Here is a 24,668-nt window from a genome sequence, read left to right as displayed (position 1 = left end):
CCTCCTTTATCTCATGTGCGATATTTCCCTGTGTGTGTGTGTGTGTGTGTGTGTGTGTGTGTATCTGAGTGTGTGGGATAAGCCCAAATATGTGGGATATTTCCCCCTTTCATGAATCACAAGTGCAGGGAGCTGACAGAAGGTAGGATATTGATCTTTGCTGCTCTTATGGCAAAGTGGAGTTCTGAACTCCACGTAGGTTAGAAGGAGGTATTTCTTTTTGACATCGGAAAACTTACGCGAGTGGTAAATTGCGACGGTGGGCAGGAAGGGTCAAAAAGGAGGACAAAAGGGCGAAAAGACGGACACGCAACAGCGGTCCGGACAAAAGGTTGGAAAACCGGACTGTCCGGTCGAAATCCGGACGTCTGGTCACCCTAGCTTTCACCAATGCATTTGTCCAGTATTCTGGCAGTGGATGAGTGCATGAGTTAATGGCTACCAGGATCAGACTGCAGGAGCAGCGCATGATGAAACCTGAGAGGTTCAGGTTGGGGGATGGGTGGAGAGCAGCTGGTAGTGAAAATGGAGAAAAGATAGACCGGGGGTGTTTATTTTACATGATGAGTTACAGCCTCTATATCCAGCTGGATGAGAGGGTCTGACTGGCATCTGAGATTTAGATGAGGCATGTGTGTATGTGGGGGAGGGGGGGGGGGTCGTAATGATCTGTTTGTTGCTCGATTGTTCAATTATTAATACACACTGATGACATGCTTGAGGGTGTTAAGGATCAGCCTAAATCCTGTAGATATTTGTTTTTTATCCATGGACCGCAAGTTCCGCACACCAAAAGTTGCACACACTAAGTTGTGTTTGTGTGTGTGTGTGTGTGTGTGTGCAAGAGACCGAGAACGACAGAGAGGTTTCCTTACACGTGTGGGAGCACTTAAAAACAAAACAAACGGACGTCATAATAATTTAGGACTCTTTAAACACAACCGGAAGCACTAAATCACTTCAGACAGTCGGCCGAAGCCTCCCCAAGTAAAACGATGCACCCTCCCCGTAAAGAGTTAAGGAGTGGGGTTCCCTGCGAAGGAGGCGTCCGCAGCGTACGACTGGGCGGGGCTGAGGGGAGTTTTCCTCTATGTGCGTGTATGCTGGAGGAGTCAGCTGGCCGAAGTGTGTGTTTGGAAGCGACAACGTGAGAGACAACAGCGAGAGTTTGGTAATAGTTTGAGATCTGGACAGTGGCGTGCTTCAGATAAACCGACAGGCAAGCGATTTTTTTTTGTCGGTGTTCCAGATTCTGGTGTCCCGGTCCTGCGTAGACTGTTGGATCTCGAGGTAGGTAGAACGGAGACATGTGTTTCCAAAAAAAAGCGTTTGAATCGTGATTTAACCTATTAAGTTGCTTATTTGTGGTTAATGTTGCATTCGAAATCTTTTGGTGATAGATTGAGATATTTTACCGAGGGCAGTGTGGCGGAAAGAGGAGGAAGGGGGAGAAAAAGAGATGGTTATGGACAGAGGGGGGTCGATACTCCGTAGAGCAGACGTCATACCCCCCGGCTATCTAGTGACTCTCCATAATACCTGAGAGATACATGTGAGATTTGCTTTGGCAGGAATCTCACATGTATAATCGGTTCAACATAGGCCAATTAAAGGCACCCTTCTGTTGTCATCACCAGTACTCAGATTGGGATCGTGGGTATTGCATCAGGAGCCTCCTCCCGGTCTGCATGTTTATGACAGCAGGCCTAAGTTTACTGTCTGTGTTGCTTTCCTATCATAAAGGTCCATTACCTCTTATATAATGTATTCCCTCTCTGCACTCCGGTAGACTTCCTGCCAGCCGACCGTGTGCGGGTGCGTACCGCTCTGGAACGCTGACACAGAAATGCACTCTGCAGAACAGATGTCTTGAGTGTTCTCTGTCTGTGGTGCAGGGACTAGCCTACTGAGTCACGTCAGCTGACTTACTGTACGCGGTTCTAGCTGGGACATGTTACCTACCCGAATACTGCTCTGATAGTTGCATCCTCTGTCAGCCATATCAACCCGGCAGCCAAAACCGCGTGCAGTCTCTTATGAATGGCCTTTGGAACTTTTGTACTTGACCTATTTCTAAGCTTGTGGATGACATGGTGACTATTACAAGGGAACCCTGGATGGCTTTGCTCCTCTCTCTCTCTAAAACATCCTGAAACATGCTCTTCCCTTCCTTGCTCTGTGTCTGTTCTTCCAGTCTCTCTCTCTCTCTCTCTCTCTCTCTCTCTCTCTCACTCACTCACTCACTCACTCACTCACTCACTCACTCACTCACTCACTCACTCACTCACTCACTCACTCACTCACTCACTCACTCACTCACTCACTCACACTCTCTCTCTCTCTCTCTCTCTCTCTCTCTCTCTCTCTCTCTCTCTCTCACTCTCACTCTCACTCTCACACACACACACAGTAGCTTGACCAGGAAGTCAGTGCCACTGGCATGACCCTTAGCTCAATGCTGGCTCAGCTTGGTTCATAATTACCAACTGGGGGTTTAGAAAAGGAGCTGCTTCACACGAGGAAGTCAAATAACACACACACCAGTGACATTATTAAGTTGTTCTCGGCCTAGCCAACTCTGGTTCCTTCTAAATGACCAGTAAAACGGTCATTGCTCAGTCTCTGCAGGCGGAAGCACAAATGTCAGCAAATGTCAACTGCTTTTAGTCCACAGCTTTGGTTTCAACACGGCAACATGGCTATTAGATGTACATAGGATGCCCCCTGCAATGTGCCCTTTCAGACGGTAATGTGATTGTTGTAAATGCATACAGCAACAGTAGAGCTGTAGAGCTCTGATAAAGTAATTCTGTTCTGGATGCTAGCCATTCCCCTTCTTGATTTGCACGCGCACCCTCATTTGTGTTTGGATGAGGGACTGAGATGGGGAGAGGGAGGGAGGGAGAGGGAGGGAGAGAGAGAGAGGGAGAGAGAGAGAGAGAGGGAGAGAGAGGGAGAGAGAGGGAGAGAGAGGGAGAGAGAGGGAGAGAGGTCAAATGGGGAGGAGGGGGGGGGGCGGGAGAGGTTGGCGGTAAAAAATGCGACTGGCAGCGAAGCGGGCTGTTGGCCGGGCCAAACTGACCTGGTTAGGAAGGCTGATGGTCAGGACCACCCCTGGCCGCCCCAGAGCAGAAAGAGGCCACCCAGCCTCATCACCCTGGCCTGACCCGCGTCCCTGGTGCCCAGGCTGGACCGGGCGGAAAGCCAGGCCCAGCGGGAGGGAGCAGAAGGATGGAGGAGTGAGAGCAAATGATGGAGAGGTCAAAAAGTGACAGCAGAGACATATTGGGACCAAGGTCAAATTGATGGTTGGGTCCAAAAGACCCTCTCTACTAAAATGTGAAATTTGACAGAGCTGAAATGCACATCTTTAGTATTTGTCAACACTTGTGCTCAAATATGAAAGATGAAATCTGTCAGTGAAATAATCTATTCCCTCCATTAGCATTTGGTAAGCAGCATTTGCCAAGATGAATTCCACTTAAGAACAAAATGTATTAATGTGACATACAGAAATTGGGCTTCACTAGGATTTTCTGAAACCAGTCCAATCATGTCAAAGCCAAATTCCACATACCCAGTGTCTTTATTTCAGCTTCTAGATAGAGAAAGGGTGTATGTGTGCCTATGCTTGTTCGTGTGTGTGTATGCAACTGTGCTGGTTCGTGTGTGTACATGCATATGTCTGTGTGCATGTTCTCTCCGGGTGTCGGATCAAAATGTTCCAGGACTGAACCCAAAACATTAGCCGGGTGTCTGGACTCCCCCGGCCCACTCCCACCGTCGCCCCTCCCTCTCCTCCTCCCCCCCGCCTGGCAGAATGGGAAGTTTCAAGGCATTAGAATGCAGAGCCTGGTTCAAACTAAACCCTGCTTCAAACTTTTTCACAAGGGATGCACAGATACATCTCCCTTTTTCTTCATCTCTCTCTCTCTCATCTCTCTGTCTGTCTGTCTGTCTGTCTGTCTGTCTGTCTGTCTGTCTGTCTGTCTGTCTGTCTGTCTGTCTGTCTGTCTGTCTGTCTGTCTGTCTGTCTGTCTGTCTCTCTCTCTCTCTCTCTCTCTCTCTCTCTCTCTCTCTCTCTCTCTCTCTCTCTCTCTCTTTCTCTCTCTCTCTCTCACTTTCTCACATGAGCCATGTTGTAGTCAGTGTGAGCTAGATGACTCTATTTAGTTTGTCCTCTCATATTTACATTTTCAAAAATCCCCCTGTAGACAGCCGTGAGTTCCTGTAGGTGAGGGCAGACACTCCTGCAGGAGAACCTAGGCACTCGTAAGACCCGTGCCAAGAAAGAAGTCCCCATGAACCAGATCGAGGGAGCAAACAACTGAAGGTGATCAAGATATGAAGCTTCTGTTAGCACCCCTATGTATCACACTGCATGTCGAAAGCTATTCGTTAGACCAGACCCTTTCATCCCACGCGACGTACAAATGGCGCGTAACGGAAAGCCCAGCAGAAGAAGTACATGGTTCTGACCGGTGTCTCTGGAGGTCAGAGTCCAGGAAGGGTCTGTAACAGTCTCTTCCATGCGCAGGTGTCCTGGAAGCAAAGCCAGGACTGGATGGACACCATGGCCTTAGCAGGATGTCCTGACTACTTCCTTCTCCACCCCAATTACCAGGTAATGACCTCTGTGAGTGTGCAGTGTAGTGTCCACCCCCCCCCCCCCCCCCCACATACACGCACACACCTTCCATTGGCTGTCAGTCACAGCTCTGTGACTGCTCTTGTGTGTCGCGTGTTAGCGGGCCTGCCTGATGTAACCATGGCTTTGCTCAAGCGGACGTGTGCATTTATGTGTGTGTGTGTGTGTGTGTGTATGTGCGCAGTGCTATATTTAAGCCCTCTACAGCCAGGTTGGACATGATCCAACTGGACCATAGCTCACCGTTCTTAATAAAGCCATCTTATGTTGGCTAGTCAGGCTAGCTAGCTAGCTGGTAGCTGGCCCACTCCAGCAGAGTGAATGAGGCCTCTGTGACTGAACCTGGCTTCTCTCAAGCCTCTCTCTTAAGTCTGACCCATCTTGACCCCTTGGAATTAGCCAGAAAAGCAAGCGTGGCTAAAAATAGGACACAGGAAAAGAAACAAACAAAAACAAAGTTCAAGCACAACACTCCCCCCTCCTCCCCCCCCCCGCGGCGGCTCTCTGGTATGCTGGGCCTCTGAGCGTGGCGCAATGTTGTGACGGTGGCGCCGATTGTGTGACTGGGAGCCATGACTCCCTCCTTCTTCTGTCCATTGTGTTGATAGTGTGCTGTAAGCTCCTGGTAGAGCGCTGGCTCTTAGGATGAGGTATGCAGGCCCTGGCCGGGCCCACAGATAGGCCAGACTAGACCCTCTATAACCCTGGGCTGTTTTCTGGAGCTCCACTATTTGGTTTGGAAGGAATTGTTCATTGGACTCTGACAACCCAATTTTTTCTGTGTGTGTAGTCAGACAATTGGCATGTACGTTATATAAATATCACGATAACAAACACACACACACACACACACATGCTTTGTCTTATTGGGCTGTGACTACAGGATTGGTGTGTATAGACGAGGCAGAGCAACGTCTTTCCTGCAGACTTGCGTAACTTCAAAAAGTGCAAATCTACAGGCATGTTCAGAGAATCTGGACTACATTCCAAGGCTGTCTCAAAGAAGGATATGTGTGTGTGGAATTTGGAATGTAAGACATACGTCTTGGTGGAAGCGGTGATGGTCCAGTGCAGCTATTTCTTAATATATTTATGCACATGCGCGTGTGTGTGATTTTCAGTCATCAGTCCAGAGTGCTTCAGTCCATCTGAGAAGGGAAGTGGGTGCGTGTATTTTCTTTTCATAAAAATATTTATGAAATATTCATTTTATATAATATAAATCAAACCTGACCATTATAAGTATCATTAGCTCTGGTAGACTCTGGCCTCCTCTCTTATCAAAGGGATGTGCTCTGGCTGAGCATGTTCTTCCAGGTCAAAGGTTACCCGGTAATCTCCTCATCATGACAGGCAGGCAGGCTTAATCCTGGCCAGAAGGAGCTGCTGCTGAAGTCCAGAAGGGGAGAGAGAGAGAGTTTCAAACATTTCACCAACCGCAGTACGGTTCTCATAGCCAATGAATGAGAATCAGTGATCTGATTTGCCAATTTGATCTGCTAGTGAATGATGCATTCTTTGGATCGGGAGTTTGTCCCGACAATAAGACCTTACCGGGGGGGGGGGGAAACCCAGAGTATCTGTTTTCAAGCAGCTGTAGAGTATTGTGTTGTACTACAGCATCACAGACTGTTGATGTCCCTCTCTACACTGTGAAGATGTGTTGAGGTGTGTAGTTAGGTGTAAGGTGTAGAATAGTGTGTCTGAGGCTTTCTGAGATCCTTGCTCCTCCAAAGCACATCCCCTTGTGGTCTAGCTTTCCCTGGAAAACCCTTGGCCACTGGTTCTCAGAGCTGTAAATCTTTCTCCGGGGCGTTTATGGATGTTTTCGGAGCGCCTTGGGGAGTGATGTGTGTGTGCGTTTGTACACGCGTTTGTGCATGCGTATGCGGTGGGACCTCTGGCAGCGAACAGTTCCTGGAAGCTGTGCTTCCGCGTTCTCCGTTTTCCTGGAAAAATGGAGTGAAAATGTTGGTTCTTTCTTTTTCTTCTTCTCCTCCTTTTTTTGGGTTTTGGCACTGAGGCTGCTTCAAATTAGGGAATGTGTGAGGAGGACTGTGGGTGTGTACGTGTCACTGTGTGTGTGTGTGTGTGTGTGTGTGTGTGTGTGCGTGTGCAAGTCTCAATGTACATATGTGTATAAGACAGACATTCTCATGTGCACATATGTGCGAGTACATTTTTGCACGTGTGTTTGTGTAGTGTGGATGTCTCTATCTGTCTGACTATCTATCTGTCTATCTGTCTGACTATCTATCTGTCTATCTGTCTGACTGTCTATCTGTCTGACTATCTATCTGTCTATCTGTCTGACTGTCTGGTGTGCTTTCTTGAATTTCCTGGAAAAACCCCCAACAGAATGAAAGACTGATATGGAAAATCAGATGACTAGTCTAGTTATTTCCTATATACCTCTCTCTCACAGGAAACTGTTGACCGGACTTCTCCACACAGACCCAAGGATCTGATTGGCCCAGTATTTCAACGTACCACTCACCGCAACTCCCCTCACCAAGGTACTCCACTCCTCCCCTCTCCTCTTTTCTCCCCTCCTCTCCTCTCCTCTCCTCTCCTCCTCTTCTCTCTATCATTTGGTCACATGTGGTTTATCTGTGCTGTTCTTATCATTTGTGCATCTGATCTAAATGGACAATCATTTATAACCTGGAATGGCTTTAAATCCACATATTTTTCATGGCCTGAAAAATGAAAGAAATGATGGTCCTGGAAGATCCACACACACAGTTTTATGATGCTGTCCATTCTAGAGCTGTAATGGTGATCGAGCGGGAACTCTCCTAATATGACTCCATAGGGAGAAGCTCTATTATATACTGGACCAGAGGTCCACACTCCTCTCCCTCTCTTCCCAGAACCTCTTTTTTTGTCATCCCCTTTCCAACCCCATCTTTCTCTCTCCACTTTTCTTTAGATGAACTTCTTTCCCCTGTATTTTGTCTTTTTCTCCCCCCCCATCCCTCTCCCCCTCCCTTTGTCTCTTTCTCCATCGTTCTCTCTTTCTTACTATCCCCCCCCCCACTCTCTCTCTTCCCATCCCTTCTGTGTGCGTTCCAGTGGGACAGGTTATAGACGGAGGGTCTTGATGTTTATCCTCCTCACAGGTCTTTTCTCCTCGTCTCACTGCCGAAAGATTCCCAGAAATCCAAAACGTAACCCGGCACGACCCTGGGAATTCTGGGGGAATCGGGCCCGACTGAGGGGTCATAAATCTCCCGTGTTTAACCTCGCTCCTTTCCACGGAGCGTGGACAGCTGGTCTCCGTGGTGACTAATGGTCACGGCTGTGCGGGTCTTCGTTAAACGGGTTAAGAGGTCGACGAGAGGGTAAATAGGCCTCCAAACCAGACTAATCCAGGGAGTGCTGTAGTGTATGTACAGTACAGGTTTCCAGGCTACATGTAGCCATGGTAAGGCCTAGTACACCTATATAGAATGTACTGTAGATTGTGGGTCAAATCTGTAAAGGAGTGGCCTGTTAGATGATGATATAACAAACTGTTGTGTGAGGCCTAATATCACAAGTCAAGGGGGCAGAGGCCTTACGTGGGATCGGTCTAGGATTAGGTTTTGCCAGTCGGTCTGTTAGATTGAGTCTGATAGAGGTTTAGACTGTTGTTGGTTTGGTTGTTTGAGGTTCGGCTGGCCGGTCTGGCAGGTTGTGTGAATGTGGTTGGGACTCCGTAGGTACAGTACTGTGGAAGGACGTTTTGCGGCTGTCAAAGTCAAATGGCTTCTCTTTCACTCTGTAGCAAAAATATTATTCACCCACACCGAGTTGTTTTAGATACACTCCTACCTCAGATGACGTATCCTGGCTTCTCACTGTGTGTGTGTGTGTGTGTACATTTAGGACATTACTGAGCTAAACTCTTCACTGTTGTCAGCGTGAAGCGTAGTGGTCATGTCTGCCAGACAAGGGGGGACTGCCTTATGACGAGGAAGGATTTTAGAGGCTTGTTGGTAACATATTTCTGCCTGCCTGCCTCGCCTCCTCTCCTCTCTCCTGGGGCCAGTGAGGAGATCGTGAACGTCTGGAATGTAAATACTCATTCGTTACGACCCTCTGGAATAACAAGAGCCATCATCCGATCCCTCTCTTTTTCTTTCCTTTATCTTTCTTTCTGTCTTTCTGTTTTCTCTCTACCCCCATTTTTCGTTTCTTTCATCTTCCTCGTTCAGCCTGCCCTGTGTGTGAACCTCTACACCACCTGACCCAATGTCCCAGCTTGTCCTCTCTGTTTGTGTGTCACAGACACACACCCCCACCCGTGTGTGTGTGTGTGTGTATGTGTGCACCTTGTATGTGTGGGATGCAGGCTAGTTGCAGTGTGTGTGTGTGTATATGCTTGTTGGGTGTTCAAACTCGATGTTGTTACTTGGTACATAGCCATGTCTGTATGGTCAGGTAGCCGGCGGGGAGCATGCATACAGTATGTAGAACAACACTTATTGTGTGTGTGCATGTGTTTCTGTGGTCCTTACTCTCCAACTTTTTACTTTGATGTGTGTGTCTCTGTGTGTCTTTGTCTCTGTGTGTGTCACTGTGTGTGTTGGCTTTTCTCCTTTCTTCAAGCCACCATGTACCATGTACGGTGAGCTGAGTGTTCCACAGGCTGTCTAATGAGGAATGCCAGGAATTCTCTGTGTGGCTCATATGGCCAGGACTGGTGCACACACACACACACAGCCCATTTTACCTGTAAAACCTATGGAGGTTCTCCAGGTAAGAACCTGTTTCAGACTAATAATAGCAGTGGATCCATAGAGAGGGACTATGCATATCGTCCTACTGTTCCCTGGGAGACATACTTTAGTTCTCTGGCACCACCAGGAACACTGCTGAAATGTGTGGTGCCTCTTCTGTTAGCCTGGCATCTAGTGGTCAAGTCAAGCACTTCATCTTGTGAGCATGTGTTTCCAATTGCAACCTAACTCCATGGACTCTCTCTCTCTCTCCACCCTCCTGTGTTTACCTACTCCCCCTAGAAGACGATGTGGACCTGGAGGCGCTGGTCAACGACATGAGCTCGTCCCCGGAGAGCGTGTACTCGTCCTGCGACCGGCACGCCGACACGGTCCCGCTCCTGCACAACGGCCACGCGCCCCACCCACACCACCACCCCCCCGGCCCCCGGGGGGGCCCGCCCCCTCAGCGCCCCGTGCCCCCCTCCTCTCCCCGGGAGAAGCTGCGGCGCTCTCAACCCATGCACATCCAGGCTGTCAGGTAACGCCCCCCCCGCGCCCCCTCCCCTCCATCCTACAAGACCCCAATTTTTTCGGTGTGAGTTTTTTTCTTTTCTCTCATCTTGATCGCTGGGAGCCGTGGTCGTTGGGAGGAGCGAGTGTGTGTTTGCCTCTCCGCCGGGCCTTGTGTGAGCGGTGTGTTTTGTCGCCCCCTGCAGGAGGCTGCAGGAGGAGCAGCTGGTGCGCCCGTCCTCCCTCCCCGCCATCCCCAACCCCTTCCCTGAACTCTGCAGCCCCACCGGGTCCCCCATCCTCAGCCCCATCCAGAACTCAGACAACCATGTAGGTACACATCGCCCTGACACACACACACACACACACACCTATACCATATTAACCTCCATACCTGTACTCACACATTGAGGTTCACGACGTTGCAAAACGAGCCTGTGGAGTTCTGCTGTGTGTGTGTGTGTTTGGTAAGGGAGTGTGGAGGGTTTATTGTGGTTTATGTCTGATAGTATCTCAGCCAGCTGACCAAGCAGTGTTGTTCTGGAGTGAGGGGTTCTGCTGGGCTGTGTGTTGGGTTTGGCTTCCCTCTGCCCTTCCCTCCATCGCACAATAGGTCACCCCGGGTTATCTCACTCTGGGTGTTATTGTTGAAGTGTGCCCATCAGTCTTTCTCACTCTCTCTGTTCTAACCCTCCCTCCCTCCCTCACACACACACACACACACACCCAAATACACACAGTCACACACACACGGGATGTTGTATAAGGAGGTGTGTCTGCAGGATGTTCTCTCCGTGTGTCTCCCTGGGTGTTTGTGAGGGCGGAGTTCCGGAGCGGCCGGGAAAGCGTCTGGGAACGTCTCCGTATCAGAGCACTCTGACCACCCCCCCCCCCCCGTCTCCGTCTCCGGCGAACACGGCTGTCCGCTTCCCGTTCACACGCTTCCACGCCGGGCATGCAGCGTTAGAGCATTGCAGCCGTGTGTGTGTGTGTGTGTGTGTGGTTAAGCCCAGCCCTTCTTTCCTTTGACAAATTCGATCCCAGGAACGTTCTGTTCTTGTCTATCACACAATGTATCTACTTCTCAGGACCTGAGCGAAAGATGAACAGGCCTGGAGAACAGGAACCACATCTTTCTTGGATGGACACACGCACACACCCCTACGTAGGCACACGCGAAGCTTGTGTACACACACACACACACAGGGCATTATTTCTACATTTACTTGACATCATCTCACATGTTCAAGAGGCTGACATCAAATTCACACAAGGGGTGTGTGTGTGTGTGTGTGTGTGTGTGTGTGTGTGTGTGTGTGTGTGTGTGTGTGTGTGTGTGTGTGTGTGTGTGTGTGTGTGTGTGTGTATGAGCGCGCTAGTGGATACGTCATGTCTCTTCTGCGAGCTTTTTTCCACCTCGTGCTTTTTTGCTTTCTGTGTTTTAAAGTTGGTGTTTAGCTACTCTCATTCTTTACCCATGGACTGTTTCTCCCATAAACCTCAAAGCTCTCATAGAGCATATTGTCCTGTTCGTTCAGTGTTTTCACAATGGCCACTCTCTCTCTTTCTTTCTCTCTACAAACAAACACACTCACATGTTAGTGCACTGAATCTCATGATATTGTCATATATGTGTCGGTAATGGATTGATGGAATCAGGGTCCGACTGGTTAAATACACAAATTCAGTTCTGCAAGGAAAAACAAGCAGACAGTTGTACAATGCGTTGTAACCCTAACCCCTTTGTGTGTGTGTGTGTGTGTGTGTGTGTGTGGTGTTTGTGTGCGTAAGTGATGTTTGTGTGAGATTGTGTTTGTGATGTACTGTGTTTTAGTGGGTTCACTTAGTATAATGGTGCTTCAGCTGAGGACACAGAAGATGGCTTACATAACAATGCAGACAGGGATTTGGAGGAAGACATGCCCTGCAGCCTGTGGGTGTGTGTGTGTTTGTGAATGCTTACTATTTATCTTGGCATGGATCTTCTGTAGACTAGACGGATCTCTTTCTTTCTCTCTCTCCAGCTGGTGAGCAGGAATCTGAACATTGGGTGTTTGGATATGTTTTGTCCCTTATCCTGTCCTTATATTCCGTTAGCAGTAATACTGTGGGAGGCTCAGGGCATGACTCAGTCCATTTTGGGAAGGCAAATATCTCTCATCTCAGTAAATGAGCCTAATTTCCCACGCATTCAGACAGTAATGGGAAGGACCAGTCTTGCACCACAGGACTCGATAGTAATTTTACTGGCTTATGCAAGTTCTCAGTCGGACCCTTGGGACAGAAGTCCTGCCTCTCTAATAGGCTGGGTTTGCTTTCACATCTTTCAAACTTTATAAGAAATCTTGGACAGTGCTCTCGTCTAATAAAATGCTGTCATAATTAAACCAGAGGTCACACAATATCCGTCTCTTGGTTGCTCCTTTTTTTCTATTTTTTTTCTCCCCTATCTCGCTCTCTCCCTCCCTCCCTCCCTCCCTCCCTCCCTCCCTCCCTCCCTCCCTCCCTCCCTCCCTCCCTCCCTCCCTCCCTCCCTCCCTCCCTCCCTCCCTCCCTCCCTCCCTCCCTCCCTCCCTCCCTCCCTCCCTCCCTCCCTCCCTCCCTCCCTCCCTCCCTCCCTCCCTCCCTCCCTCCCTCCCCTCTCCACGTTGAGACGGTCAGCTGACGAGTGTCTGCACGCAAGGGTCTCCTGACCTGCTGCCGTCAGCTCCGAGGTCCCTCTGCTGGGCTCAGGCAGCAGGGTCCAGCAGCAGACTCAGGTGACCTCCTGCTCCCCTCTGCTCCAGCCCACCCGAACCAAACCTGGTCAATGCACCTTCCCCCATCCAGGAAGTCGACTGCTTCGGTCCCCTCCGAGGAGTAGATTGCTGTGTCCGTACAGTAGACTGTACTCCTCAGATCTGCCACACAGCGTGTGTGTGTCCCCGAAAATAACATGCAGCATGCTACACACACACACGTAAACACACAGCGGCTCCTGTTTGGTGCCAGTGTCCTGAGAGGCAGAGACCGTTTCCAGGGACAGAGGGGAGAGTGCCACAGGCCCACCTCCAGCAGTCTGATGGGGCTAATGCTAATTCATAAAGGCTACTCTTCGACATCGGTTTCCTCCTGGCCGACGCACACTCAATCTATTCTGCCTGCTCACTCTGCTGGAGCAGATGTGTCCAGACGTATTCATCAGTTTCTCTGCACAAGATGCGTCATGTGTCTCAGTCGAGACTCACACAAACACACACTGAGTCCCTAGGGGCTTACACACACACATCTGACTAGGAAAATGACTAGCCAAAATAAGAAATGCAATAATATCAACTGTCATTGATCACCCCCAATTCTGAGAAATTAAAATATGTGAATCATAAGATAATTGATTGGAGGGTGTAAATATGATGTTTGGAAACAGTAACTCAAGTTTAAGACCACTGCTTCCCAGGGTGGAGACTGTCTAGATATTAAGTTGAACCCTGACCCCAAACCTGACCTGGGTCACCTGCTTTCCTGACCCTCACCCGGATAGTAACCACTTAGAACAGTATGCTCGTACAGAACAGAATACAATCCCAGCTGGACACATTTATTCTGTCTACAGATTCAGCATTTTCTATGTTTTTTACAATTACAACAATTTGATATTTTGTACTGCTGAAAATCAAGGACCGGAACAGTCTAACGGGATTACAGTGACTCATGCCAAAGAACGGTTTGATCTTAACATTGTGACATATTTCTCTGTGATTTGATAGCGCTGAGGTGACTACAGGTCAACCATTCACGTCCTCCAGGCCTTTAACCATTTTGAGTCACAGAGTTCTCTTTAGCTTTGAAGTGTTTGTGTACATGTGGTCTGCGCTACAGGAGCTTTGTTCAGTCATGGTCTTGTTGTGTGTGTGTGTGTGTGTGTGTGTGAGAGAGAATGATTCTACCGTGTCAGCGTGTCAGGTCGGAGGCGAGGTGAAGAGTGTCAGTACCAGTCTTTGTAGTGGGGCTCCCTGATGGGGGTAAATTGAGTTTGGGCTGTCTGCCGTGGTAATCAGCTCTGTCTGAGAAGCGTGGTCTGACCCCAGACCAGCGTACAGCGGGTCAACACACATGCCGCCCCCACAGAAGCTAGGAACTGGTACATGTCTTGTAACCTTTAGGGTTAAACCTGGGGATCTCAGCAGAGATATAGTGTGTTTCTGTGTGTTTGCACGCACGCACACACGCACGCGCGTGTGTGTGTGTGTGTGTGTGTGTGTGTGTGTGCGCTGCTGTAACTGGTTTAAAGGCCTGTAAAGACCTTGGTCAAGTGAGCCTAACCCTTCAGAGATTAGGCTGAGGGACCCCTGACCTCTACACGTGTGTGTGAGGGGGGGAAGGGAGAGAGAGAGAGAGCGCCGTTATACAGGTTAAGCAGAGCAAGTTATAGACCTGGGGGGGTCATATAAAAACATTGGTAATGACAAAAGAAAAACCAGGGAGTGGTATGGAGGAACGAGAGCCATCGAGGGAAGGAGGAGGAAAGACGGGACGGGGGTGGGCGGAGATGAGATGGGGGAGGGATGCAGATGGAGGGGGGGGGGTGTTGAGGGAGTGGGAGGCAAACTCTGGCCATTGACACTGTGTGATGAGTGAGGTGACAGGAGACAGACTTAAGCCAACCTTGCAACCCCTCCCCCAGTCCTCTCCCTCTCGCCCCCCTCCCCCCTTCCCTCCCCCCAGCATGTGCACTCTTTTGCTCTGACACTGGCCCGTATACACGGACTGTGAGGCATGCCTTTTATTGTCCTCTCTGATGGAGCTCCAGTGCTTCGAGAAAAACTGAAGCCCCTTCACCCCACTGCAAGAGCTGGAGCTGGCTCACATTGCAAACATGTGTGTGTGTGTGTGTGCGTACATGTGTGTGCGCTAACATTTCTCATGCAGTCTGTATTAGGGGCCAGCTGGGTTGGCCACTCACACATGAGACTGATTATGACTCAGTATTACATTACTGACATTCCTCCCGGGCTCTCTCTGTCTCTGTCTCTGTCTCTGTCTCTGTCTCTGTCTCTGTCTCTGTCTCTGTCTCTCTCTCTGTCTCTGTCTCTCTCTCTCTCTCTCTCTCTCTCTCTCTCTCTCTCTCTCTCTCTCTCTCTCTCTCTCTCTGCTGCCTTTCTGTCTCTCTCTCTCTGTTTCTCTCCACGTCTCTCAGTTGTTTATCTTTCTCTCTCTTCTCTCCCTCTACCCCCCCCCCCCCCGCCCGTCTCGGGAGGATGGGCAAAAATCGCTGAGCTATGCACCCCCCCCCCCCCACTGTAAGCCCCCTCATCCTGACACGTGATCTGTAACTCCAGAGAGCTGAGGAGCGTCAGTGCTTTACTGAGGTGATTAGTTACATGTTACACATGAAGCCTTCTTCTCAACACCCCTCCTCCACACACACACTCACACACACTCACACACTCTCTGTATTTCACATACATCTGGGGAACTGAGAGGGGGGGGGGAGTGGGGGTAGGGAGGGCGGCTAGCGGAGGGGAGAGGAGGAGAAACTGAGAGGGCTATTGACTTTTTTTCTTTCGTGAGGGGAAAAATTGAAACCGTGTAGCAGCTTTAAAATGTCAGTACACGCGTGACTGGGTCTGTCTTTGCGTACGTGCGTGCGCCGATGTGCCGTGGATGTGTGTCGTGCGAGAGCGAGAGAGGCGCGCGGGGGGGGGGGGGGAGCGCTCCCGTTCCTTTTTGGAAGTGCGCCATCTGCGGGGTTCAGCAACACAGTGGGAGCGTTTCGGCAACGCTTGGCTGTGAACGCAGCTCGCCGGCCCGTGTGTGGGAGGCAGGGTACGTGACAGGTAACGTCTCCTCAGTCACTCAGTCCTTCGCTAATCCACTGACCGAGGCTGCGAGGAGAGGAAAGGGGGGTGGTTGAGGAGAGGTGCACTCACAGCACTTAAAGCTCAGTCTTTATCCTGCCCAGCAGGAAGGGGTAGTCTCTCTCTCCCTCCCTCTCTCTCTCCGTCTCTCTCTCGCTCTCTTGTCATCCGTTGCTCCCGTTCCCTCTCTTGTTCTCTCCGCCCTTTTTTTCCTTCTCCCCCCTTTTTCCTAACTTCCTCTCTCGTTTCCTTTTCTATCCTTCCCTCCCTCCCGCCCTCCTCCTCTCTCTGTGTCTCTCTGTCCCACTGGAGAGAGTGGCTCAGTGTGAAAATGCCATCCTGCTCTCCAGACTGTTGCCTCTTTCAGGCAGTAGAGGTAAGATTGTGTGTGCTCGCTAGTGTGTGTGTATGTGTGCACTTGTCTGTGTGTGCTTGTGCAGAAGGTTGAGACAAAGACGTTTCATTCTTTGTTTCTAAACTTTTTTGAGGAACGGTGCGACTCAATAGGTATAAAAATACTTTTCCTCTTTGTCTGCATTTGTACGGAAGCTTGTAGGGACTATAATGTACTGTGTGTGTGTGAGTGTGTTTGAGATATATAGAGAGAGAGCTCGGAAGAGGGGAAAACGTTACTGCGCCATTTGTAGAGTTCAGTAAATGTTCTCAAGCAACTCTGCGATGCAAGATATAAAACTACAAAATACTTTTTTCTTCTCATGAGCAAGAAGGCTCAACATTGCCGTAGACAGAGAGAGACAAAGAGACGGAGATATAGAGAGACAGAGACGGAGAGAGAGAGAGGGAGAAAGGCGTAATGACGTTTCTGGTTTTGTGTTATTTTAGGCCGCTCTGTCCTTGTTTTTTGCCATCCTCCATTGCTGTAGTGTTGCAGCTTCCTTCCAGTACTTGGTCTGGTTGGGCGTCTTGTGTTCCTGTGATTCGCTGATGTGTTGAGGAGGCTATCTTGGACGACGGAATTTGAAGTGAATTTCCTGCTGTGGATAGAGGATATTGGAGAACACACACATACTCACGCTCTCTCTGTCTTTCACTCGCACATTCAGGCTTTACTCTGTGGAAGGAAGGTAGAGAGGATAAGAAGAAGTATGTTGGAAGATCCTTTGGTTTTGTCCTCCTTTGCTGGTTTTTGGGCGGATGTCTGTGTGCTAGTATGGTGCATATCGTGAGGGATTCACGGTGTGCGTTTTTCCAGCGAGTGTGTGTGTGTGTGTTTAGATTTGAGGGCTTAGGTGCACTAGAGCTTGGGAACAATGGTAAATGTGTGTGTACACATGCACTGTGTGTTCTAGGGGGGCAAAAGACACTTGGCAAAATCCAGTCAAAGCTCAAAAAGCACACCAAAACTCAACTATGAAAGCAAATTACTCCAAAAACAATTTGCCACGATGAGAAAAGGTCTTAGGAAGACAGTGTCGAGATAATATGTATGGTTTACCACACAGGTTAAGAACCTTATAAGGAACATAGAGGATTTGACAGAGTTGGGGGGGAGGGGGGGCTGTAGCCTTTGGTGTGAAGTTTCCTCAAGCTGTACACGGGAGCAGGAAGGTGTGAGGCCTTTGTGAAAGACGGCTGAATCTCTAGCTGTATCTTCAGGGGGTCAGAGTGGGCTGGAATGGGACCGTCCTGTCCATGGATCCCCACTGTCCAAACCTTCATACACACGATGGAACAGGAGTCAGTTCGAGAGGTGACACCACAGCCCCGGGGGCCTGTTCTCATCTCACATTCACACTTTCTTCAGTTCAGAAACCGTTCCAAACCGCGTGAGTTTGGGTCGTGGTCGAACGGCATGGCTGGGTTGGATAGCTTGGTCACTGTCACATTGGGACAGACGCACATTCCATTCTGCCCTTTCTAAGTGTCTGTATCCATTACCTAAACCCCTGTGTGTGTCTCTGTGTGTGTCTGTGTGTGTCTCTCTCTGTGTGTGTGTGTGTGTGTGTGTGTGTATGGGATCCTCAGATAGTCAAGGTGTGGAGTGAGGATGGAGCAGGGAAGGTGGTGGAGATCCCGGCTGACATGACTTCCAGAGACATGTGCCAGCTCCTGGTCTACAGGAGCCACTGTCTGGACGACAACTGCTGGAGCCTGGTGGAGCACCACCCACTGCTGGGCCTCGGTACGTCTTTGGACATGTGTGTGTGTGTGTGTTTGCTGCGTGTGTGTGTGTTTTGCATGCTGTGTGTGGTCTATTATAGAGGAGAGAGAGATACTGAGAGAGAGAGAGAGTGAAAGAGGCAGTTGATGTGGGTCCAACAGTGTATATATGGCTTAGTGTTTCAATGCTTTCTCAGCTTTGTCTGTCAGTTTGTTTGCTCACCTAGACATACAGGGCCCAGAATACACCCACCCTGTCCACGGCTGTTCTTTGCACGTTCTTGACATGATAGTTACTATATTTCACATATGCTATTTATTTTCAGCTAGCAGCCTTTTCTCACATGTATGTTTGAGAGTGGAAAGATTGTCTGGAACTAGCTAGTGGGTCGTCATTTTCTGGAAAAAGTGTACTGGCTGAAGAAAAGGAATGTGAGGTGAGGAGAAAAATGGAGGGGGCTAGAGAGGGAGAGAGGAAGGGAGGGGGAGGGAGCGAGAAGTGTAGAGGGGGCAGGGTGTCAGCGTCATGCCAGAGCAACAAGTAACCAATCTCCGAGCCCCGTCAGACGAGCCCCTAGGTTTTTTGACCAATCGGCTCTCTCCATATGGCTCCACAGGAAAAATTCCCCGCACATGCACACACAAACGCACACAGGCACCCAGCCAAACACAAACGCACACGCAGACACACGCACATCTCAGTGAGCTTGTTCCCAGCCTTCAGAGAGCTGGGCAACTTTGTGAACAGTAGCTCTCATTTGAGCAAACTGTGAGTGTTGGGTCACAGCCGTGACTCTGCACACCATTCTGTGGAGGAGAGTTACCATTAAATCCCACTAGCTATCATTTAACGTGTGTGTGTGTGTGTGTGTGTGTGTGGGAGGGGGAGGATGTGTGTATGCTTGGACTGGAGAGACAGAGCGTGCCTTCTGGTGTGTTAAATGCAGGTCTAGAACATCCTGTCTGTATTCGTCTCTAATCAGCTGGACTGGCATTACTGTATGTGAGCAGAACTTCAATGGAGAGAATGTCAACCCCCCCCCACACACACACACACACACACACAATTCAGAACTAGCCATTGTGCAACATTGCAGCACTGGGGCATTGTGCTGCGTTTGTGGTCCCCTAAGTTCAGCTGTGTGTCCTTCTGTGGATCGCTGCTTATGGCCTGGCTCTGTGCAATCAGCTAAATACATGACATCATCCTCCTGCAATGCTGCCCACTCCCTGTGTCCCTCCCTCTCTCCCACTCTCTCTCTCTCTCTCTCTCTCTCTCTCTCTCTCTCTCTCTCTCTCTCTCTCTCTCTGTCTCTCAATCCTCTCTTAGTCTGTTTCTCTTTCTCGTACCACCTCTTTCTTTACCTCTTACCTTTTCATTGTCTAGTTATTGGCGTCACTGTGTACAAAACTGAATGTCAATGCAAATGAAATGATTAATGCTGCCTATCTTGCCACCTCCCCCCCTTCTCATCCTCTCTCGCTCCTTGTAGAAAGATGTCTGGAGGACCATGAGTCGGTGGTTCAGGTCCAGGCCTCTATGAGTAGTGAGAGTAAATTCCTCTTCAGGAAGAACTATGCCAAATATGAATTCTTCAGGAACCCCCTGGTGAGTCCACTTCAATCTCTGTTCCGGAAAATGTCCTCTGCTTGCACACACACTTGCACGCACACACACACACACACCAATGTAGCCTACTCACAGGCACTTTCTGCTTCTTTCTCTCAAGTGTTTTCTCAGAGGGAGTTACCTTTTTTCATCTCAGTCAACCGTTTCAAGTGTAGGTTAGGTCTTTTGAGAGAAGCTTTAGCACCACAGGATTTATGACCGGAGTTCTATTAGCGTTAGCGTTCTGGCATGGACGCGGGTGGCTGTTGAATAACTTGGCTTAGCTCAGGGTGCACTCTGTGGTGCTACCTGTTGTTAGCCTAGCGGTTAGCAGTGGCGCTGGAGCGACGTGGGCAGAGGCGTGGGTCTGGCTCGTCACTGCTGAAGTGATTTAAGGTCTGTCAGAGTGGGAGAGTGACATCATGGTTATGATAATGGTCCCAGTAAAAAGGCTGGAGGGGCTCGGCTGGTCAATCCTGCTAAGAGGAGCAGAGTGGCCCTGCTTGCTGGGTCTGGCTAAGGGGATTACATCAGGGGATGAGATCATACTGCATCTTCTACATCTCTGTCTGTGTCTGTCTGTCTGTCTCTTCCTTGTTCTCTCTCTCTCTCTCTCTCTCTCTCTCTCTCTCTCTCTCTCTCTCTCTCTCTCTCTCTCTCTCTCTCTCTCTCTCTCTCTCTCTCTCTCTCTCTCTCTCTCTCTCTCTCTCTCTCTCTCTCTCTCTCTCTCTCTCTCTCTCTCTCTCTCTCTCTCTCTCTCTCTCTCTCTCTCTCTCTCTCTCTCTCTCTCTCTCTCTCTCTCTCTCTCTCTCTCTCTCTCTCTCTCTCTCTCTGTGTCTCTGTGTCTCTCTCTCTCTCTCTGTGTCTCTCTCATCTTTCTCTCAATGCTTTTCGCTCTCTCATTGCATGATACTTGCTTGCGTTATCCATGCACACTCAGAAATAACAAAAATGGCTTGTGCACACGAGCATTCTGTATGCACACGGTCCTAGCAGGGGCAAGCGTCCATGTTGATATGTAAACCCGCTTGAACGAATGATTATCGCTATTATTAATGCTGACTGTTGTCACTTTGCAGTAAACTATACTGTCACTTTTTCTTTTCTCTTCCCCTATTTCTTCAATTTATGTTCTATCTCTCAATTTGATCTCCAGAACTTCTTTCCGGAGCAGATGGTGGCTTGGTGTCAGGAATCCAATGGCTCTATCCCCCAGTCTCAGCTCTTACAGGTACACACACACACAGACACACACACACACACAGACACATATGTATACATGGCACATTATATGCTTAAGGAACGTTATGGCGTGGTCTTTCCAGAACTTTCTGAACTCCAGCAGCTGTCCAGAGATCCAGGGCCATGTCTACATGAAGGAGCCTGGACGGAAATCCTGGAAGAAGCTGTACATGTTCCTGAGACGCTCAGGCCTCTACTACTCCACTAAAGGAACATCCAAGGTACTAGAACTAACGGGAAGAGCCTGAGCATTCTTGCCTTCTTTCTTTTTTTCCTTTCCTTCTTGTCTTTCTCTCTGTCTCTGTCTGACTTTGTTGTCCTCCTCCTCCCTCCCGCCCAGGAGCCCAGACATCTCCAGCTGCTAGCCGACCTGGAGGACAGTAACATATTCACCGTCATCACAGGCAGGAAGCTGCACAATGCCCCAACAGACTTCCAGTTCTGCATCAAGGTAAGAACCATGGCGATGCCACGCTGCATGGTATCCCCACCTTACAAACAGGCATGTGTGCCCTTACATGCATTACAATCTGTTAGTTGGCACTTGTGCAGGTTAGGATGTCACTACTTAGGCCTTGAAATGTTGACTGGGGCACAGAAGGCCAAAGTACTTCTTGTGCTTTTAGTGAATCCATTGCAAAGCCAGGGGGGGGGGGGGGGTCACCTGGGTCACCCAGCAGGCGACAGATCAGATACCCTGTCCCACCCCGGGGGTTATCCCAAGAGGGTCACCTGGTTATCCGGGATAAGCCCAGTGGGATAAGCCAGGATGGGGCCAGGGAATCTGGCCCCACACATACACACACACACACACACACACACACACACACACACGTGTATACAAAGGCACACTCACAGGTTGGTACATGCACACACTTACGCACACACTTACACACACACACACACACACGCTTACACACACACTTACACACACTGGCCATGTCAGGGGTGGTCAGCAGGGGTGACTGGGCAGGATTGAGTTGGAGGGCTAGTGAGGGGAAATGTTGAGTGTGGGGGGATTGTAGCGACTGAATAGATTTTTGTGTGGGGCAGAAAGTTACTTGAAGCTCCAAACCTTGATTGTAGTCATTTCGCAAGTGTTTATGTTAGTCGGTTTGCTTGATCGACAGCCCAGCAAGGTGAGGAGTGATTGTAAGGAGCTGAAGATGTTGTGCGCGGAAGATGAACAGAGTAGAACCTGCTGGATGACAGCATTCAGACTGCTAAAGGTACAGTACACCCTTTTATTAAAGCATAGACGCACACTACCTCAGTGAACATGCTCTTACAATCCTCATTCAGCTGTTACAGCTGACTGGTAACAATTCCAGTTTCTTTTTACACTACGAAAGGCTTCATGTGGATGTGTGTGTGTTCTGTCTTTCCAGTATGGCATCTTACTGTATCAGAACTACAAGGTGCCCCAGCAGAGAAAAGCTCCACTGTCACATTTCTCTGCTCCTGTGGTAAGGATCTATCCTCCCCTTCCATGTCGTAGTGGCACACCTGGGAATTGTAGTCCCTGTGAATACAGGGGGAATTGTAGTGTGTGTGTTTACAGTGAAAGTTGTGGTCCATGTGTTTATTGACCCTAGACTTCAATCGATCACCAACCCTTTGAAGACCTCATGCGCTAAATACCTCAATGTTATCACACTCAAGCTTCTATGCAGCAATTTAGCTTAAGGAGGATTTGTAATATGCTGCTGAAATGATCATTTAATCGTTTTGGAGTTTCAACTCCAATGAAAAAGGGATTTAGTCATGTTTAAGACATATTTGACACTTTGGACTGTACAAATTCAGGTTGAGACTGTGAGCCCACTGGAGTGTTCTACAGCCAAAAGAACATCCTATCTTAAGACCTTTAGGGTCATTGAGTAGATAAATTACAGAATGATTCATTGTTATGCGACACAACACACACATTGTTTATGTGTGGGTGTTTGACAGGCTGTTCTGAGTGCTTGTGGGTGATGGTGACTGGGGTTGTTGTTGTTTTCCTCAGAGGAGTGTGTCGGAGAACTCCCTGGTGGCCATGGACTTCTCCGGCCGGACGGGTCGCGTCATCGACAACCCAGTGGAGGCCCAGAGCGCCGCCATGGAGGAGGGGCAAACCTGGAGGGTGAGGAGGAGGAGGGGAAGGAGGAGAGGGGGGTTGGAGGAAGGAGAGAGAGGGGGAGACCTGGAGGAGGAGGAGCAGGAGGAGGAGGAGGAGGTGGTTGGAGGAAGGAGAGAGAGGGGGAGACCTGGAGGAGGAGGAGAGGGGGGTTGGAGGAAGGAGAGAGAGGGGGAGGAAGAGGGGGAAACCTGGAGGAGGAGGAGAGGGGGGTTGGAGGAAGGAGAGAGAAGGGGAGGAAGAAGGGGAAACCTGGAGGAGGAGGAGGAGGAGAGGGGGGTCGGAGGAAGTAGAGAGAGGGGGAGGAAGAGGTGGAAACCTGGAGGAGGAGGTGGAGGAAGAGGAGGAGAGAGAAACAAATGCTTGAGAGGGACGGAGGAGAGGGAGGAAAGAGAAGGAGAAGGAGGAAAGAGAAGGAGAGAAAGGAATGGAGAGGACTGAGAGACAGGTGGATGGTGGTAGAACCAAAGTTCTAGAAGCAGTTCTCAGCTCACCTCAGCTCTGGATCAGCATCAAGAGCTTGTTTCACTTCTAATATTGTTTCTCATCCACCCCTCAGAAGCGAAGTCAACGTATGAATGTCCTGGGAAGCCCTAGCCCCCTGCACCCCTCCACTCTCAGCACAGGTACACCCATGTTCTGGACCCTAGTCGTGCTGTAGGCCCTTCTCTGGTCCACATTCTCCAGACATGTCTCGGTTTTGGAAATGAACATAGTTTTGTGAAACTCAACATGGATTCTATGTTTCAACATGGTTGTGTCTCCCAGTGATCCACAGAACACAGCTATGGTTCCATGGACGCATCATGAGGGAGGAGTCTCACAAGATGATCATGCAGCAAGGCCAAGTTGATGGGTAGGAACCTTCCCATGTTTGCTTTCATCCACCCGCCCATATAATCATCCGTCCATATATCCACCCATCCTTGCCTTCATCCATGCATCCATATATCCATCCATCCTTTTCTTCATCCATCTGTCCATTCCACCCTTCCATCCTGCCCTCCATCCTGCCCTCCATCCTGCCCTCCATCCTGCCCTCCATCCTGCCCTCCATCCTGTCCTCCATCCTGCCCTCCATCCTGCCCTCCATCCTGCCCTCCATCCTAGCCTCCATCCTGCCCTCCATCCTGCCCTCCATCCTAGCCTCCATCCTGCCCTCCATCCTGCCCTCCATCCTGCCCTCCATCCTGCCCTCCATCCTGCCCTCCATCCTGCCCTCCATCCTAGCCTCCATGCAGCCATCCATTCAGTTCATGTTCTAGAACGTCCTATTAATCATGGCTTCTGTTCCTCCGTCTGCCAGGCTGTTCCTGTTGCGCGACAGTCAGAGTAACCCCAAGGCCTTCGTCCTCACCCTGTGCCATCACCAAAAGATCAAACACTTCCAGATCCTGCCGGTACGTCAGCTCGTCTTCCCTGTCCTCCTCCTCTGTTGTGTCCCACGCTCTTCTTCTTCTTGCCGTTGTCCTCACGGTCGTTGTCGCCCTCTACCCGCCCCCCACATGCAGTGCGAGGAAGACGGTCAGATGTTCTTCAGCCTTGACGACGGTGCCACCAAGTTCACGGACCTGATCCACCTGGTGGAGTTCTACCAGCTCAACAGGGGAGTGCTGCCCTGCAAGCTCAAACACCCCTGCACCGCCGTGGCCTTGTGACCTCTCACCCCTGGACCCCCCCGTCCCCCCCTACCCCTGTCTTCTTCCCACCACACACAGACCGACGGAGAGACGGACTCACGGTCCATCCCAGCTAGACACAGCTGGCGTCTGTAGTGGACCACCAGACCCCCTACCCCCGTCCCACCCCCACCCCTGTCTTGTGACTCAACGTTTGTGTCCAATAAGCTCTGGTGCACCCCCCCACCCCATCCTTA

The 24,668-nt window shown here is 49.9% G+C and overlaps 1 protein-coding gene across 3 annotated transcripts; it reads left to right on the top strand.

Annotated features, from left to right (window-relative positions):
• The first annotated feature begins 1,166 nt into the window (after positions 1-1,166).
• On the top strand, positions 1,167-24,668 carry LOC146295195 (growth factor receptor-bound protein 10-like). Of its 3 annotated transcripts, XM_084695969.1 has the most exons (18): positions 1,167-1,290; positions 4,215-4,333; positions 4,538-4,624; positions 7,074-7,164; positions 9,655-9,892; positions 10,071-10,194; positions 17,688-17,844; positions 19,316-19,431; positions 20,588-20,662; positions 20,757-20,894; positions 21,014-21,124; positions 21,804-21,902; positions 22,062-22,139; positions 22,682-22,798; positions 23,352-23,418; positions 23,561-23,648; positions 24,099-24,192; positions 24,304-24,668. In XM_084695969.1, the coding sequence occupies exons 3-18, from the start codon at positions 4,565-4,567 to the stop codon at positions 24,448-24,450; spliced, it is 1,800 nt and encodes a 599-aa protein (XP_084552095.1). In that variant the 5' UTR covers positions 1,167-1,290; positions 4,215-4,333; positions 4,538-4,564; the 3' UTR covers positions 24,451-24,668. The 3 variants fall into 3 exon arrangements, with proteins under 3 accessions (XP_084552095.1, XP_084552096.1, XP_084552094.1); XM_084695970.1 differs by lacking the exon at positions 4,215-4,333 and having other exon boundaries at positions 1,191-1,290; positions 9,658-9,892; XM_084695968.1 differs by lacking the exon at positions 4,215-4,333 and having other exon boundaries at positions 1,191-1,290.

Source organism: Hypomesus nipponensis, chromosome 4 (assembly GCF_054491055.1).
Source record: "Hypomesus nipponensis isolate SF chromosome 4, ASM5449105v1, whole genome shotgun sequence".
NCBI classification, from domain to species: domain Eukaryota; kingdom Metazoa; phylum Chordata; class Actinopteri; order Osmeriformes; family Osmeridae; genus Hypomesus; species Hypomesus nipponensis.
The sequence above is the reverse complement of the archived record's forward strand: the minus strand, read 5'-3'. Positions and strand labels throughout refer to the sequence as shown.